This window comes from Lonchura striata, chromosome 9 (genome assembly GCF_050655825.1).
Source record: "Lonchura striata isolate lonStrDom1 chromosome 9, ASM5065582v1, whole genome shotgun sequence".
Classification (NCBI taxonomy): domain Eukaryota; kingdom Metazoa; phylum Chordata; class Aves; order Passeriformes; family Estrildidae; genus Lonchura; species Lonchura striata.
Genome location: NC_140711.1, coordinates 20,204,058 through 20,217,354, shown reverse-complemented (window position 1 = coordinate 20,217,354; position 13,297 = coordinate 20,204,058). Strand labels below are relative to the sequence as shown.

Below are 13,297 nucleotides of genomic sequence, written 5' to 3'. Positions count from 1 at the left end.
GGTTACTTGGAGCCAGTCAGCAGCTGGTGCCAGTGGACACTGTGCAGCCTCACTGGTGTTTGGGCTCTCGTGATCTCAGGAGTCCCTGCACGACACCATGAGCAGACTTTTGCAGCTTCCTAGAGGTCAGGAAAAAACCCCAGTATTCCCTCAGGGCTTTTATCACAGTTTATGCCGTTGTGTGTGGCTCATGGTTAAGAAGGGAATAAGGAGGGCCAGCACTTAATTGAACACGTCAGAAGAGCTGCTCCGAGGTGGTGCAGACACTGGCTGAGAGCAGGAGCAATTGGCTCTTGCTGTGGGCAGACTCAGTGAGTGTCACATGGAAGTGATCAGCTCAAACACCATGGAATATAAAAGCAGATTATTTTGACATCTAGAGCTGAATATGGCATTTCCAGGGATTCTTGTAATGATGTGGCCAAAGACTATTAACAAGGCAGAAGCCCAGCGGGGGATGTGGTGAGTCTTGCAATGGAAAAACCAGCACATGGTAGGACTGGGGCTGCTGTTGCCCACAGCTTTTTGGGACTTAGGCAAAGGGTATCCTGCACATTGGCCAGAGCAATTTTTAGTCCATGCTGGAGCTGCTCTAGATGACATCAATGCCTTTGGCTAGCTGCTGTGGCTAGGCCCAGAAGAGGCTGGTGGTATCATGGTGTGTTGGGGGTGTTCTATTCTGTGCTGGTGCTGGGCTTTCCCTCCAGTAGCGCAGCTGGAAAACTTGTGGCTCAGTGCCTAAACCATGTTTGGTGACTTGCACTGTTCAGGAACCTGCTAACTCAACATACTGGCCTTGAGACTCTATTTCTTTGAGTGTTAATGTCTCCAGTGATCCTTTAATTTGGGGGGCTGTCTAGTTTGTGAGGGATATGAAATGTAGGCAGTGAATTACATCAGATGGGGTTGGGTGTGTTCTCCTAAGGCAGCAGTAAGTCACTGACATGATGTGTAACACAGGGGTTCCCTGCTGTAGGTGCAGCATTGGGCAGCAGAGCCGTGGCAAGAGGCTCTTTATTTCAAGGTTTCAGCTTTTCCAAAACACAAAAGAACATGCTTGAAATTCATTCTTTCATGCTGATCCTGGGACTCTTCCATAACCTTGAGCTTTGGCTGTCTCTTTGCTTTCTGCACGGAGCCGCTCACTGAGCCCTGACGCGCCCCAACGTCACCTCGTGTGTGGGGACAGAGGCACCAGGACAGAAGTGGCTTTGCAGGAGCATTGTGGCCAGCTCTGGCACAGGCCTGGCACTCTCCTCTCCCTGGCACTGCCAGCAGCAGCTCTGCCTGTGTGGCTGCCAGCCAGCTGAGGCATTGGCTGGGATGGCACAGGTGTCCCACAATTAAGGTGGTATTTGGAATTTCACAGGTGCCCGTTATGAGCAATACGAACACCCACACAGCCTGTAACTGCAAGGATTTAGGCTGGTTCCCTGTGTATAAAGAATTGTTCTGTTCCCTCTCCAGGCCCTTGGGCGATTGCTTTTTCCTTTAGTTTTCACCCCTCGCAGGAGCTGTGCCCATGGCTGAGCAGTAAAGGCTCCCCAGGCTCCTGATTCAGGGCAGTGCCTGTTTTTGTCACACCAACTCCAGCACTGCTGCTGGTGCCTGCAGGCCCTGGCTGCCCAAAGTGGCCAGAGGCTGGAGTTAATGTGTGTGCTCTGTAATGGGAAACCAGCCCACGCTTCAGCCCCACCCAGCAGCGAGGGCTCACTGCTGACCCCCGGACAAGGAGAGAAATCACCACACAAGGGAGAGCCTTGCAGTCCCCACTAAAGCCCTGGCTGCTGCAGGTGGGCTCAGCACTGGGCATCCCTCACCCCACTGCCCTCCTCCTGGCCTTTTCCCACTTGGGAACTCATCACTTCTGAAGTGCTGCTCCAGCATCTGCAGCCCTGGCACCAGCAAGACTCATACCCACACCCAAATCCGGGCTGCCCCAGCATCTCAGGGGGCTCAGACCATCACAGTGGTAAAGCTGGGGATTGGAGGGGTTTGCAGCCTCCGCTTTGAACATGTGTGGTATGTGTGGAGCCAGAGCGTTTAGGGAGACCCCAGCTGCTAGAAGGAAATGCCCTCACCCTGGCACAAATGGACAGGCACAGCCCCACATGTTCCCTCCTAGCCACACCACATCCCTCTTTCCCTTGCTGAAACCCTGGTACCCTCTCATACAACACATGCCTTACCATTTCCATCTGATAGCAAGGATTTCAGCAGCATTTCTTGATCTGTTCCATATTTCACAGCAAGCAGCTATCCCTCCTGACCTTTATCTCCAACTCTGCCCTAATAAATATGATTGTTTCATCCTGTGAGACCTGAAAACCTATTTCTGAAATTCCTCTGAAAACTAATACAGTAAAGCAAGCCTATAAATATAAATAATTATGATAAAAAGGCATAAAATGCCAGACTTGAGTTGAACATACTCATGGAATGACATTAGCAAGAAATAACTATGCAGGGTTTAAATGTAGATGGAAAAGGCTGAATAAAGAGTAGCTACTTCACTGCCCATAACTGCCAGGCTCCTAATTCAGGCAGGCCATATTTTACTGATAGCAGAGCCAACACAGCCATAATGTACCCCCACCCTTCCTGTTTTGTGAAAAATCCCATCCATCCCCAGGGAAGCACGGATGTTAAAAACAGCAGTGTGAATGTGAGGTGAAAGGATAAGACAGAAAGCACAGTCACAGGATGTAATTCTCATGTGTTTGTTGCACATCATATGCTAAGTTCAATTTTCCAAAAGCTTTGTTTTATTTTTAAAGGTAACATCTTTATTATTATTATTATTATTATTATTATATTTATTAGTTATTATTATTATTATGCAGAGATGAGATTTTTTTCCCCTTTGATCACAGAGCAAACAGTTTGCTTTTGAAAATGTTAATGGAGTCCTGATTTAAAACATTTTTTCTTCACTTTTTTTTTTTGTTGTTGTTGTTTTTTAAAACGTTGCAACAGACAGGATCTGGGTTTCGATTTTCTTGTCCTACACAAAGAAAGATTCTGGAGTTCACACTCCAAGCCACTACCAGTAGGTCCTGCCTTGCCCAGTTGTCATCATCTCAGTGTGGTTTCGCCAGGTGGGGTGGGTAGGTGGGTGGGAGGGGAGGAGTTGGAAGAAGGGAGGGTATTTGTCAGCTATGTCGAGTCTTGGTTAACAACTTTGCCTCCATTCATGGTTGGTGTCCCTGAACTTTTCCTTGAGCGTCCTTGTTTTTCTCCAATTTCATGCAGCGATGGCTCTCTGTACATGCACACTGCAAACAGAGGAGACACCTGTTAACAGCCCTGAAGTCACAGACAGTCATGACCACAACAAATTATTTCTTTATACATGATGCTGGATTCCAGCCCCATTGCAAACATATACACACACCCACACTTACAAAACCCCTATCGACCCAGCAGCAGATCGTGTTACCCAGCAGGATCTGTTTACTTGCCCTTGCTGCCATTTGCTTCTGTCTTTGTATTATTTCAAAGGAAGAGAGAGACAGCAGATTGACTGCTCACAGATAAATCTTTCTTCTTTCTAGGTTTTATGTGTTTTACAGTTTTTTTCATGTTATATTCGTATACATAAAATAAACATTTTAGCTCACAGAGCCATGTACTGCCTTGAGATGCTGATTATCATCTAACAACAGGTTCAAGAATGACCTGGTTCCCAGCCCTTGACCTGCAACAAAAGCCCTTGAGAGACCTGAATCAAAACTACACCTGCATCTGAGCCATGCAAGTGTTCTGGGTGCTGAGCTGTGGATCTGAAGAGGTGACTCAAGCCCATTTGGCTCCATCGGCCGGGAGCCGAGTCTGCTCTCGGCTCTTCCTCTTTATTCCTCTGTAAATCAAGCCAGCCAGCCAAGGTCAGGGCTGTGAGCAGACACATGGATGAGTTCAGTGACAGCAAGTCAGGAGCTGTCCCAGCTTTCTGTGGTCATCTGGCAGCACCTGAGAACAGGGTGGCTGGAGGGCACCTTCTCTCCAGCCCCTGGCTATGCAGTGTGTGTCCTATAAAAATGTACTTGCTGGAGCCCAGACAGCCGGAGAAGGCAACGTCTGCCCAAGGCATGGCTCATCCCCACGTCCTGGGCAGGACAAAGCATTTGTCCAGCTCACCACGTGGACTGTCCTCACAGCTGTGCCATGTGAGGTGTGCCAGAGCAGGGGCACGAGCTGTTCACACCAAGGAGAGCATCTCTGATGAGCTCACTGCAAATGTGGCAGGGTGCAAATGGCATTGAAAGAGTGAGGCATCTCAAGGGCAGGCACAGAGGATATGAGAACATAAGGCAGGTCCAGACTGCAAATGTCATGTCCAGATCTTTGCAAAAATTAGGAAATGAAGAAATAATTGTGTATTGCTTCATTTTGTGAAGTTGTCACATCACAGACAATGGCACAGAGCTCCAGCACAGGATAGAACCTATCAGGGTAAGGTTCTGGCTAATCAACAAGAATAAAACTTTAAAAATTATCTGAAGAAATGAAAAAGAAACACCCCATGTACAAAAAGGCAATGTAAGTGCTTGTATCTATAATCCCCCTTGATTTCCAAATAAATCCTAGCAATTAGAGGCAGGCTGAAAATGACATTATTGCTCTGTGCTTTTACTCCTGACCAGATAAACAGTTACAGCACTGTGCAACAATACAGGACAAAGATAAAGTGCAGTCAACTGTGTATTAATAGGAGGGATATTGAATTCAATATAAGAGCAGTGAAAATATATTACTTTTCCCATGGAGTATTTTTCATGCAAGGCTTTCAAAGCAGTTTAAACACACACACACACACACACACACACACACACACACACACACACACACACACACTGGTCCTCCCAGCAAGGCTGAAAGGAGGTACTGCTCTCCAAACTGTTACTGCTACTGGAGCTATTTCTTTAATGAAAATTAGGAAAAAAAAAAAAAAAAAGAGAAAATGAAGGAGTTGTCCCATGGGTCTGAGCCAGGATGAGCCATGCCAGGACTGCTCATCAGGTGCAGACAATGGATGCTGTCTGCATGCTGCAAGGACAATGTGTAGCATGGCAGCAACAGATGGAAAAGGGTTCTCACATCCCCTCTCAGTCCTGAAGCTGCCCCTCGCACCTTGGAAAATGTTCCTCAACAACATGGTGACAGTGGCAAAGTATCAAATAAAATCCTAAAGAACGCATGAAATGGTTAACAACTGAGGAAAACCTGTGCCCTTGTGATTTCTCACCCTGAGCTGCAGAGTCTTTGGACAGCACTGAGGGTGTGCATCACTTCTGTGACTCACCTTATTCTCGGATGTGATGTTTGCCCAGCAGAATTATGTATTTGTGCCAGTGTTGTCCCAGTGCCCCTGACATTCCATACACAAGTTTTGTCTCAAGTGCACTGTTGCCTTCACCCTGACCTCTCTGGTCCCAAGATGGAGCTGGAGTGATCTCCATGAGTTGTTCCCCCAGAACCAAGCTCATCTCACCCACACCCATCCCCAGTAACCCATCAGGTTGGGCCAAACATTTAACCACAGGTGAATGCTGCAGCAGCACCATGGCATGCTGCCTTTCTTCAACTCCCTGCCTCTCACCACGGCCTTTGGGCAAAAACCTTGAGTTGCCAACAAGGCTCACAGAGTAAAGAATATAAACCAGACTACTGAAGTAAACAACATTTGACCCTGAAACTGGCAAGCAAATAAGGCAGGAAAGTTTTATCTTCCAGTCTAGTGCAGGATACAAATACTGATGTAGGGCATGGCTGGAGACTGCTCACATTGAGCTTTTCAGACAGAGCTGTCAAAGCCTCTGTACCAGACAGGCTGTGCCAAGAGCCCATGCCAGAAAATCTGTAGCAGTATAGGACAAGCATATTTTCAGTATTTAGATAAACCTAGATCAGTGTATGCAGTACTTACATGGCATCATGCACAAGAGATGCCTGGGTATTCTCCTAGTCAAGATGCTTGTGCACATGTGCTGAACCATGGCCATGTCTCAGCAGGGCTGTAAACCCCCTGCACCATGGCACACAGGTGTGTACATCTACATCTGCACAGGCACAGGGCTTCAGAGACAGCCCAACATGTTGTGCAACACAGGCTCTTGGACTGCAGCTTGTTCCTCTTTGTGCTGAGGGAGTCTGAGCGTGACTCACGCAGGGAGATGTTAGTCATGGACTGAGGAGGGGGTGTTTGCAAATGGACTCTTGTGAGTGCCCAGATCTTCACAGCTTTGAAAGTACATCACTGGGCTCCAGGACTTGCAGCACTCACTGACAGGTCTCTTTGGGATCCCTCTGTATGTGTGTGTGTGTGTGTGCAGACACACTTCCCTGTCACCTGCTCTGAGGTGAAGCAGCAGCAGTGTGACAGTGATGCCCGGACACCTGGGAGGTCTGCTGGAGCACACAGCACAAGGAGCTTTGGAAGGATGAGCAATTCAGCTAGAACAAGAGTTCCCTCCCTGCTTTGCCTTGCTTCTCCCACCCACCCACACCCACACACCAAGCCAAATACAGCCCTTAATGTCTAGAAACCAAGCTAATGCTTTGGAGTTTCAATCAGATAATCAGCTCCTATGCCCCAGATTCCAATCAACACATCCATATTCATGTTTTAACTGGAAAGTGTTGTTAACTTGATCTGCTGAAGAGCTGTAGGCATTAATGGAAGGGGGTGAACACAGTGGAGCTGTGCCCATATCTGGTTCTTGAGGCTTTCGATTCCCTGCTCCCCTGTGAAGCAGCAGTGCCTGCCACTCACAGGCACAAGGGAAAAATTTGCACAAAGAACAAACTCACCAATTAGGAAGGAGACTGAGGGTACAAGTGAGGAGGATGGGGGTGGCAGGGACCACACTTCCTGAAGGCAAAGGCGTGGAAGGGGCTGCCTGTCACCCAGAAACAGCTCAAACTCTTGCCTACATGCTGGCACAGGATCACACTCTCATTTCTGTTTCCCAGACACGGCACTGGCACATCACCCACACGATGACACTAAAATCACCCTGGGCATCAGGGACTGCCTGAGTTTGGAAGCATCATTTTGTGTCCTGACCCTAGCATTTCTCACTTGGCATCACTGCAAGTTGAGGAGGTTCAGGGGATGCAACAAACTCCATTTCCCTTCTCTAGAATATGGCAAAATGCTTATTAAGCACATTAGATATTTCCTATCTATCTATCTATCTATCTATCTATCTATCTATCTATCTATCTATCTATCTATCTTCACTCTGTGGCTTTCCTTGTCTCAGACCCTTGTGAGTCAGGAGGAACCACAACTTTTCTAAGCTGCTGTTCAGGAGGTGGGCAGCCCTACAGAATCACCACGTGCCCGATGGTGGAAGCACATCCTCTGGTAGCAGCCCAGAGGAGGCTCCTTGCCTGGACAGACACCACAGCTCTGGGTGTTGGTGTCTGCCCGAGGGGCTGAATTTGCCAATGCTTTGGTGAATTAATTGCCTGAGCAGCAGCACTCAGGGGCACCAGGGAGTGAGTGATTAGGCACCCTCATTTCTGCCTCTAACTACCATGTTCTAAATCCCAGCTGATGCATTTCAGAGGTATGAGAGCTTGTGTATGTTTGATGGTAAAATGTAAAGGATGTTGCCAGGTAGAATCACATTTTGTTCAGATAAGACAGGCAGCACAGGATAGCAAAAAAACAAGCAAAATCATGGTTAAAATACATCACATTTGCCATCTAATAAGATGATCAAGAGTCTGATAGATGAACGTAAGTTAGTGTGGCATAGAAAACATATCAAAGCCTGACCACCTGGAAGACAGACCCAAGAGAGGAGCTATGTTAGCAAAGACTTACAGAGTGTGGAGATTTTGAGGTTTGATTTTTTAAGAATACTTCTTAGGATGTTGGGAAAGTAACAGTTTATACAGGCAGGTAGTAACAGGACAAGGGAGAATGGTTTTAAATTAAAAAAGGAGATATTTAGGTCAGACATTAGGAAGAAATTCTTCTCTGTGAGGGCAGTGAGGTACTCCCACAGGCTGCCCAGAGAAGCTGTTGATGCCCCATCCCTGGAAGTGCCCAAGGGAAGGCTGGATGAGGTCCTGAACAGCCTAATCTGGGCAGGGAGGCATCTCTCCCCATGGCAGGGGGTTGGCACTAGATGTTGTTTAAGGTCCTTTCCAACACAAGACTTCCTATGACTCTATGCTTTATGTATTAAGGTGATACCTTTGAAGCATTTTCACGAGGTCTACTGCATTTTCCTAGTCAACAGTCTTGTACTTCTCTACAACATCTGAGGACTCTGCCTTAACAAAACTTGGATGTTATTTCCCTGAGGAATGACACTGGGAAAGATCTGTCTGCTTGGATACTCATCAGTGGTAATAAATGGATGCAGACTAGCCATTAACAGGTCACCTTTGTATCTGAGACATGTTCGCATCATGAGGCTGAAGCGCCATAAATTCAGAGTTAGGGACTGCTCTGCTGACTTGGAGGAAGTTTTCTGCTTCTGTGGCCAGATTTGCCACCCTAGATGTTTTCTAGTTTGTGCCAGGAGAGACAGGAAATTAATTCTTTCTTTGGGAGAGTTACATTTGGAAATTATGTCTTTAAGAAGAAGGAAATATAAATAACAGAGCACATCCACAGTAAGCATCTGATAATATTCCTACTTAAATGACTGGAAATTTCTCACATTGAGAGGGATTTGGATATTTAGAAGAACAAAAGGCACTGTGGATGGTAGGATTGTTCTGCACTAATCATTACAGACACTTAAAGAGACTGAAATTTCTCTAAAAGATTGCTTGTTGTTCAAATGACAATTATACTCAAGCTCATTTCTTGTGCAGTGTAGCTCAATCTTGATGTCTTCCCTTTAGGGTTCATTTAGCTTGAATAATCAGTGATCAGAAATAAAAATATCAAAATAAATGTGTTGCGTATGTGTGTTTTGAAGCAAAACTGGCAGCACACAGTACATCAACTGCTGCCTACCAGGCTGTTCGCCTTGGCTTTGCCTGTGCACAGATGGGAGAAGAACTTAACGTCTCCCCTGTTATTACTTAGTAAGTTTTTTGTGCTTTCATATTGATTAAGCTTAATCTTATTTCCAAAAACAAACAAATCCTACCTACACTAAACTAAAAAAAACTCCTACCAACCAAAACCCAAAACTTTTCCAGTTGGTATCTACTGAATATTGTATAAATTACCTCCAGCATCCTGCCAATCTACATGAGTCAAAACACTCTGAGTGTTTAGCACAGCAGAAAGCCATAGCTGCTAAAAGCCATGCATTACACACATCCATACACAGATACCACTGTGTATATATGCATATGTGCTCCCATGAGTATTTAGAAATTATCAGTGAGGATATTTCTTATTTATGTATAAGTTTACTGTCTATTTGCAATTTCAAGGAGACTTCTGAATTCAGTGAGCAGGATGAAGCGATGGGAATCAAATGAGCTTAGGGAGCAATCTGGGCTTTTTTCTGTTTCCCTTCCTCGTGAACCCTTTCTTCACTAAACTGCTGCATAATTTTTCTGTATATCAGAAACAACAGGGAAGTTTAATCTCAGATATAACTGCTATTGAATGATAGGTGAAGTGATTCCTAGCAATGGATGTGGCACTTCTTCCCAGGGGGAGCAGATTCCTCCTCACACACACTCCTGTGTCAGCCATCACGGGACAGGGCTAATGCTGGTGCTGGTATCCAGTAACAGAAAACCTGGGGATGTGACTGTGGATGGAAGTTGCAAAGTTCCTGTAGATGGAAGCTGTGCCCTGAATAAGCAGCAAAGCCCACACACTGGGGCAAGCCACAGCATTCTGCAGAACTGACATACAAATACAGCAGGAGAGTGCTTTGAGTATTTCCTTGGAGTCATAACAAAGAGAAAGAAGCTGTTAAAACAGGGTAGGAATTGCCCCTTTTCTGTAACATCTCTGCAAGCTCTCCTCACGGGGACTTTGATGGATGCGGTGCACAGAAGTCACGTGGAGATGAACCCGCTTTACTCCAACCCTCCCCACCAGCCTCTGCTGCCTACAATGAATCTCAGGCTTGGGAACAGAGTCCTCCGTCTGGAGGCACAGTCCCAGACAGCTGAATGCTTTGGGAAGCTGACACGTGCCTTGGCTTGGGAGACTGCCAGCTCTTTGATGCAGCAGCGCTCACAAAGCCTGACTGCAAAGCATGTGGAGGAGGGAAGGAGTGGAGGAGCCCTTAATTTGGCTGCCAACTTCCAAAGCTCGCTGCTCAGGAGGTTATGTGACAGCTGTGATTGAGGCAAGTGTGGGAGGATGCAACTGCGGGAAAGGGAAGCTCTCAGGCTGGGCTGGGTTACTCAAAATGAAAGCCAGAGTGGCATTTGCTGAAATGAGATCTCTGCTGTGGGTCAGGTAGCTCTGTTTTAGGCAAGGCTTTCCACGAGGAGAGCCACAGGAATGGCCTAGTTTAATGAATGCAGAAGGAAACTATTGAGCTGTTCAGCAGACACCATGCATGCTAGATTAAAAAAGAAGCCTGGATTCAAAGGATCCCACTAATCAGTGCCAATGCCCAGCCAGGAAGTGAAGAAATACCAGAAGGAGGTGGAAGCCCAGCTGTGAAAGCTGGGGCTTGTAAAAGACTCTCCTCCGGTCAAGGCAAGAGAGAAGCTGGTGACCAACCCCATGCCTGAAGCAGATCCTGCTCCTTAGCAACACGAGGGCTTAGGGTACCAATCCCACTAATGCCTCAGATAAACAGCAAAGGGCTCCTGGCTGAGAGAAGCTGTTGAAAACAAGCACAGGACAAGCAGCTCCAGGCCATTCTCTGCTCTTTCAACATTTCCATTTCCTGTGCAAAGCCCACAGATACTCCAGGAATGCTGCACTGAATTTCTCTAATGCTTTGCTTCAGACGGCCTTTTCCTTACACTCACAAATTCCACCCCTGAGCTGGGAAGCTTTTAAAAAGGCCACTGCTGTGTGGAGTGAGCTCTGGCCTCCAGCACTTGTGAGTGGTATCTGTTAGGGGAGCATCAGTTCAAGCCTTCTCCCAAGCCAACATGAAGTAGTGAGAGGGAACACAGAGCTGTGCAGCCAAGGCCAGCTCCAGGCTACTGTGCCCCTGAAGGGGACAAATGGCAGGATAAAGATGGGGTCAGAAAGGCATACCTAGTTTGGGGATCAAAAAGTAGTGCTTCTCCTAAGCAAGAGATAGCAAGTGCTATTTCCAGAATCAAGTTAGTACCTGGTAAGTACTAGGCTTATCACACTATCTCTCCATTTATCAGGGCCAGTCCACAAAAAGCAAAATGTCCTGGCAGGAGTGTGAGGCACACTTCAGAGTGGACAGGCATCAGCAGGAGGGCAGAACTTCAACTCCATGACTTTCACTGAAGCCTCACACTGTGATGAAGACATATGGGATGACAGTATCCCATCTAACTTTGGACAACAACTCTACCCCCCAGTGACTAACTAGGATATCTTTGCATATGAGGAAAAACAGATTTAATCTCAGGGTAGAAATATAAAGAACATCCACAGCTGTGCTGGTACGACCCATTTTTCTTCTGTACTATGAACGGAGTGCCAAAGTCTAAAATCAGGTGAGATAAATCCTGTCTCTGCTGACTCTACATGGGACTGGAAATCTACTGAAATACACTGGCAAAATCCTCTGAAAAGACAACATTATGATCACTGCTGCATCACATTCCTTTGCAACTGCTGGCTGCTTTTCTTTACCAATAATTTCTTGTGTTGCTGGACTTTTAGATTCATCCTTTAGCATCCCAAAGCTAAGAAACCCCTTTGAGGCTAGAAGAAAAGCAGAGGAAATGCTAACAGTGCAGCCCATCACTTATCTGAAGTGCTCCAAACTTTTCTTCTTGCTTTCTGGTCTCAAAGCCCAACATCCCCACCCAGGAAACTCCAGCTCTGAAGTTGTTACTTCCCCCTACCCAAACCCCACTGAGGGAGAAAGTGGGCAGATTCCATACCTTCAATGGGTTTGGGTACAAAATGTGATGAGGGTTTGGTTTTTTTCACTCGGTTTCCCTTCATAATTTGACCTTCTTTATTGAGTCCCAGGAACCACGCTCGTCCGGATTCTTGCTGCCGGTACAGCGTGGAAGAATAAATAACGTAGTAGTTTTCAAAGACAGATTCTTTAAATTTGCACTCTGGTGTGAAAACATCCTGCAGTAAGAGAGAGAGAGAGAGGGAAGAAGAAAAAGCAATGGAAGAATTAATAATCACTGATCTTCTAAATTAGGCATCACACATTGCAGTTAGCAACAGAAAACAACAGGCATCAGCAATGCCAGCTCCCAGCAGTAACACCCATCTAGACAACTCCCAGCTGAAAGGCAAGGCTGTCCTTCCCTGGCAGAGCTGTGGCTTGCAAAACAGCCTACAGTGAGCAGGCATGAAAAATGTGCAGGAAAAGCCAGAAATTTGCCAGGATTTAAAAGAAAGAAAAAGAGAGTTGAGAAGCAGAGACACCCTTGCTGTCCCTGATGCCTTCCCCTGGCTTTGCTCATACATTCCCTGTGATGGGCAAATGTACAATGCTTGTTGTCTAAGATATTGAGGTTTCTTCAATTCTTAGAGGCAAAAGGCAGTTTATTAAACCATTTATGAGGATTCAAAGAAATGAGAGTACAAAAGCCAGTAAACCATTTAATTTCAAAAGCGATGTGAGGAAATACTGGCACAAAGCTTAGAAATCTTTCAATAAAGAGAAAGAAGTAATTTTCAAGATTTCTGGCATAAGTATTTCTGCAGGTACTGAGGAGCATTTCCACACCTGGCTGGGAAGAAAGCACATATGGATCTGTCCAGGACTGTGGGAGTGGCTGTGCCATTGCCACTTGCCCTGGCTTTGCATGAAGTCTCCACGACAAAACTACACTCAGCTATGGACTAGTACTTGTTATGTCCCAGTATTCAAGATTTTCAGAACAGAGAAACATTAAACGTCTTTTAAAAGATCTGTCTGGCCAGGGGATTCTGTAACAGTGGGGTCCCCAACCTTCAGCGGTTGTTAGTGGGTGGGGTTTTGTTCCCACACTTTGAGATTGAGCAGAAAACACATCCTGGCTAAACAAATTCTCTCACTAATTTTCTAGAAACTATTCTTGCAAAAAAAGTTCAAGCCACAGTGAAAATTGCTTTTCTGAAGCAAAACAATTTCTGCAAAAAAATCCCTTCTTACAGATCCCAGATCTGGCATTTCTGAGGCCTGTGAGTAAAGACAGATGCTTCTAAAGGCAACTGATGCTCCCTCCCAAACCTTAGCCACTCCCA

The 13,297-nt window shown here is 46.1% G+C and overlaps 1 protein-coding gene across 4 annotated transcripts in view; it reads right to left on the bottom strand.

Annotated features, from left to right (window-relative positions):
• Positions 1-2,691: 2,691 nt before the first annotated feature.
• The window catches only part of FGF12 (fibroblast growth factor 12), a 222,767-nt gene continuing 212,161 nt past the window's right edge, over positions 2,692-13,297 (bottom strand). For all 4 annotated transcript variants that reach the window (XM_021536858.4, XM_021536857.4, XM_021536856.4 and 1 more), the window contains 2 exons: positions 11,989-12,187; positions 2,692-3,275 (listed from right to left, as the gene is read on the bottom strand). In XM_021536858.4, coding sequence (XP_021392533.2) covers positions 3,157-3,275; positions 11,989-12,187 — 318 coding nt within the window. In that variant the 3' untranslated portion in view covers positions 2,692-3,156. The remainder of the gene's footprint in view (positions 3,276-11,988; positions 12,188-13,297) is intronic.